This window comes from Dipodomys ordii, unplaced genomic scaffold (assembly GCF_000151885.1).
Source record: "Dipodomys ordii isolate 6190 unplaced genomic scaffold, Dord_2.0 Scaffold23, whole genome shotgun sequence".
Taxonomy (NCBI): Eukaryota; Metazoa; Chordata; class Mammalia; order Rodentia; family Heteromyidae; genus Dipodomys; species Dipodomys ordii.
The window spans coordinates 2802279-2807125 of NW_012267239.1; the positions used below are offsets into that span (position 1 = coordinate 2802279).

At 54.7% G+C, this 4847-nt stretch overlaps 1 protein-coding gene across 1 annotated transcript in view; it reads right to left on the reverse strand.

Moving 5' to 3' along the window:
* Window positions 1-1189: 1189 nt before the first annotated feature.
* The window catches only part of LOC105984158 (SEC14-like protein 4), a 9411-nt gene continuing 5753 nt past the window's right edge, over window positions 1190-4847 (reverse strand). Inside the window, exons 6-10 of the mRNA XM_013014260.1 lie at window positions 3563-3646; window positions 3095-3201; window positions 2878-3017; window positions 2375-2544; window positions 1190-1329 (exon numbers count right to left, since the gene is read on the reverse strand). Of these exons, the coding sequence (XP_012869714.1) occupies window positions 1190-1329; window positions 2375-2544; window positions 2878-3017; window positions 3095-3201; window positions 3563-3646 (641 nt within the window). The remainder of the gene's footprint in view (window positions 1330-2374; window positions 2545-2877; window positions 3018-3094; window positions 3202-3562; window positions 3647-4847) is intronic.

The following is a 4847-nucleotide window of genomic DNA, read 5'->3' on the forward strand; positions in this document are numbered from 1 at the left end:
ATGGGTGTGTGTTTGTGTGTGTGTGTATATATATATATATATACATATACATATATATATATGTATGTATGTATGTATGTATTTGGAAGTTCCTATTATTGTGCGGTTGGGGGGAACCAGGGCAGTGAAGGGGAGGAGTCAGATTTCCTGCTCATGAAGCCCCTGGCCGGAAGCCCATGCTGAACTGGCTTCTGGGAGGGGCCAGGTGAGACACATGACCTCTGAGCTGGAGATGAAGGCCCCAGGTGATGGCTTCATTGCGTCCACATCAGCGTCAACTCACACCCAGGCACCATCTGCTCAGTTAAGTGCAGTCCAACCTGCCGCTGGCATGGTTCTGCACCCAGAGCTGTGGGACAACCAGCCTTCAAGAGGCCACGTGCAGAAGCCCTGGCCAACCAGCTCTGGGGTGACCTGGAGAAAAGATGTTGGCAGCTGGCTTTCCACTGTCCCATTAGTGAGGCACAAAGAGAAAGGAAATATGGGTGATTCTCCAATTCCCCAACGGCAAGATCATTGGATGGAAGACTCAGCCTTTACCCAATCATCTCTGAGGGTGGGCGTGGCTTCCCTCCTGGTATCTAAAGGTTATCAAAGGTGGGAGAACACGATTGGCTGGGCCTTGATGCTAGAACATGATTGGCTGGGCCTTCATATTCAGCTGGAACCTGGATGTTTCCCACCCCTTTGTCCTCCCTGCTGCCTGGGGGGGAGGGGGGAGGGGGGCGTGTCCATCCCTGGTGACTTCCTAGATGGAGTGAACAAGGGTCCCCTGCTCTTCTCAGACTCCAGGAGAGCCTGAGGTTTGTGCACTGCCACCCCATCAACCTGGGACACCAGGCACGAATGAACCTTGGGATGGTGGACATTGTCAGGAAGACACCAAGGCCTTTCTGCAGGCAGGACCCTTCCTCAGTGGACCCGAACTTGTCCTCAATCTCCTTCTGTAGGAACCAGGGGTGAGGTGCTTGTGCCAATCTTCAGGGTGGCCTAGATATCATTCATCCCCCTTTCCTGCTTGGCCACTGTGCCAGATATACCCTGGAGCAGGCTGAGATGAAGATGCAGGGCAGGGTAATTGGCTGTCTGTGGTCACCTTTAAGCATGCTCCTGGCCTGAGGGGGGAGGGGAGGGGCAAGGAGGGGAGGGGAGGGGCTGGAGGGTGCAGACATGGAGGCCGTTAGGGTATTCACTGGACTGGGGATGGTCCCGTGGCCTGGAGACCCCGCAGCTTCTCCTCACAGGCCTTGTCGGGGAGCAGCACCTCCACGGTGTAGCTGACCTTCTTGGAGTGCATCAGGCTGTAGGTGTTGTCGAAGCGCAGGACGTCTGTTAGGGATGAACCAGGGATCAGGTGGAGCCAGTTCTGCACAGGTTCACACCTGGGGCCCTAGAGAATCGCCTGTCCAGGGCTGACCTGAGCACCAGCAGCAGCTGAGAACCCCAAGTCCACTGTCGGCTCTGCTGCCCTCTTGGAGGCTCTGTGGACAACCTAAAGCCAGCGTGTGGTGTGACTCTATACCTCAGCGTGTCACAGCTCCCCGATCCTCAGAGCCCTTCCCCATAATGGAAGGTACTGGACTTTGGACAGGTATCTTCCCTGCTCCAAAGATCCAGTAGGAAAGGCTTGGTCTCCGGGATAGTGCTATTAGAAGGTGCTGGAACCTTTAGAAGGTGGGCCCTTGAAGAACATCTTTAGGCCATGGGGTGGGAAAGAGTCACGCCCATGAAGGGGACTGTGGAACTCTGACCCCCCCATTCTCTTTCTTCTCGCTTTGCTAGAGGCTCCCAAACCACCAGGTCAATCCATCATAGATTGGAGCTTCCAGAACTTGTGAGCCCCCAAATGAACCTTCCTTCTTTCTCAGTTAATCCTCTCAGGTATTTTGCTATAGTACTGGGCGGCTGACCATGACAGTGGGCATTGCTGCTTCTGGTAATACTACCTGGACTGTCTCTGGCTGGGGAGGCCCTGGGAGGCCAAGGCCACACAGCTGCAGGAAGCCTGGTCTTGGGGTGGTGGCTTCATACTAACTCCACAGCTGCTCACTCACCTGTCATTTAGCATGAAGAACCTGGTGTGGAGGTTTCCTAGGCGCTGATTCCCATAGCCTGGGCTCTGAACCCTGCTTTGCCTTCCACAATGTGTCTCTGTCTTTGTATCCACATGCAGAAGTCATTCATAGCCCTAAGATCCTAAAGCCAACACCCTTGGAGAACAGGGACTGCCCCCCCCCCCGCCACAACCTCCCCGAGAGCTAGGATTGAAGGTCACCCAGAGAGCCTGGGCTGCAAGACATGATCAGCTGTTTCTCTCCGGTCACCAAAGCAAACAGAAAACCCAACATCACTCCAGAAAAATCACAGCTCTTACAGACGCCGGCTTTGAGGCAGGTAAGGCTCCCGTCCTCGGGCACCATGTGGGCATTGTAGCGCTGGCTGGCCAGCACCTCGGTCATCTCTGCAGCCTTCTGCCGGCCCCCCATCTTGGTCTTCAGGAAAACCCCGAAGCCAATGTCGCCGCCATCTGATGAAAACTGCCACCTGCAGTGAACAGAGCTCCACTGACCACCTGCCCGGGTTCGGCTGCCCCCCGACACCGTGTGTGTGTGTGTGTGTGTGTGTGTGTGTGTGTGTGTGTGTATGTGTGTGTGTGTGAATCCTGGGGCTTGAACTCAGGGCCTGGGCGCTGTCCCTGAGCTCTGTTGCTCAAGGCTAGCTTTACACCACTTTGAGCCACAGCGCCACTTCTGGTTTTCTGGTGGCTCATTGGAGATAAGAGTCTCATGGACTTTCCTGCCCAGGCTGGCTTTGAACCAGGATCCTCAGATCTCAGCCTGCTGAGTTGCTAGGATCGCAGGCAGCGGCCATCCCTACCTGAGCACACAGCCTGGGAACAGGATCTCGTGCTCCACGTGCTGTGAGGACGCTCGGCCCACACACGCCACGTGCTCATACTGCATCTTCACTTGCTTGCACACGTAGTACTTCTGGGGAACATCACCCCCATAATTGATCTGCACGAGAGACAAGTGAGCGAGCACAGGGCCACCGCTGTCCCTCCCTTCCCAGACACCCCCCCGACACCTTGTACCTTGCTCAGACATTTGGGGTTGCCATCAGGATCAGTCATGGTCCCCCCAAACTCCACAGGAAGCTGGTCGGGGCTGATAAAGTTGTGCAACTCCCATTTCCAGTTGTCTGCAATGGGAGCAAGAGGGGGACTCAGGGAGGAGAAAGGGGGGGCTCTGAAGGACTCGGGGGGACTCCTGGGAAGGGAGGAGGCTCTGGGCCAGGGAGGCAGGGCGCTCAGGGAGGCTGACAGAGAGGAGGTGGATCTCTAGGGTTTGGGGGAGACTGGGCAAAGAGGGAACAGGTTCCAGGGGGGGAATTTGATGGCCCCAATGATCTACAGCTTGCTGGCCTGGCTGTCAGCCCAGGGTCTGGGCCAAGGCAGGATCAGGGAATGAAGAGGGAGACTGGGGCAAAAATGGGGCACGCAGCCTACTTCCTCCCACGCAGATGCCAAGATGAGCCTGGCCCACGAGGGCACAACACTCACCTCCCAGAATCACAATCTTCTTCTGGGTCACCTCGCCCATGAACGACTTGACCAAGTTGAAAGCCACGGGGAAAAGCCTGGGGGCTGAGACCCATGAAAGTCCCTTGGGAGGCTGGACTAGAGACCACCCAGGTCCATAAAGCTGCAGCCCAGGGTCTGTGCTTGAGGGATGTTGGATGAGGGTCTGGAGTCTGTCATTCCCTGCTGTGTGACTTTTAGCTAGTGACTCACCCTCTCTGAGTCTTCGTGATGTTAGGGGGGTGAAGTGTCAAATGAGGGGTGAAATCATGCTGGTGGCACAGCACCCAGCTCTCAAGAAACCCTTTGCAAGGTGTCGGGTACAAGGTGGATCTAAGGGCAATGATGGCAACTCCAAAATAAAACCTCTTCCTTTCCACACTCAAGATTTTCCCGGGTAGCCCTGAAATCTCTTGGGGTATAAGCAAATGGGGAGTTCCCTTTAGAACCCCTGTCCCCTGCTGAATTTTGGCCCTCTCCACAGAGTGGCTGATTTAACATGTGTCTCATAGGGCAAAAGGTCCTCGTGGCCCCATTTCACACAGTGAAGAAACTGAGGCTCAGTGGATGCAATGGGTTTGCTCAGAGTCACAGAGCTTGTGAGAGTTAAACCCAGATCATATGATTCAGGGCCATAGGAGACAGGTGTATTTGCTAGTCAATATGGCACATGGATCTTCTTTTTTTTTGGATCCGGTCGTGGGCCTGAACTCTGGGCCTGGGCACTGTCCCTCAGCTCTTCAGCTCAAGGCGAGCGCTCTACCACTTGAGCCACAGTGCCACTTCCGGCTTTTTTCTTTTTGCTTATGTGGTGCTGAGGAATCGAACCCTGAGCCTCAGGCATGCAAGGCAAGCGCTCTACCACTGAGCCACCTTCCCCGGCACATGGATCTTCTGTTACCAAGAAAATAACAGCAAATATTGGCAGTCCTGGGGCTTGAACTCTGGGCTTGGGTGCTATCTCTGAGCTCCTTTTTGCTCAAGGCTAGTGCTCTACCACTTTGAGGCACAGTGTCCTTCTAGCCTTTTCTGTGATTAATTGGAGATAAGAGTCTCAAGGAATTTCCTGCCTTGCCTAGCTTCCAACAATGATCTTCAGATCTCAGCCTCCTGAGTAGCTAAGATTGGAGGCATGAGCCACTGGAACCTGGTTAGGATTTTGAATATTATATTTTTTTGGGGGTCTGGTCATGGGGCCTGAACTCTGGGCCTGGGCGCTGTCCCTCAGCTCTTCAGCTCAAGGCTAGCGCTCTACCACTTGAGCTAC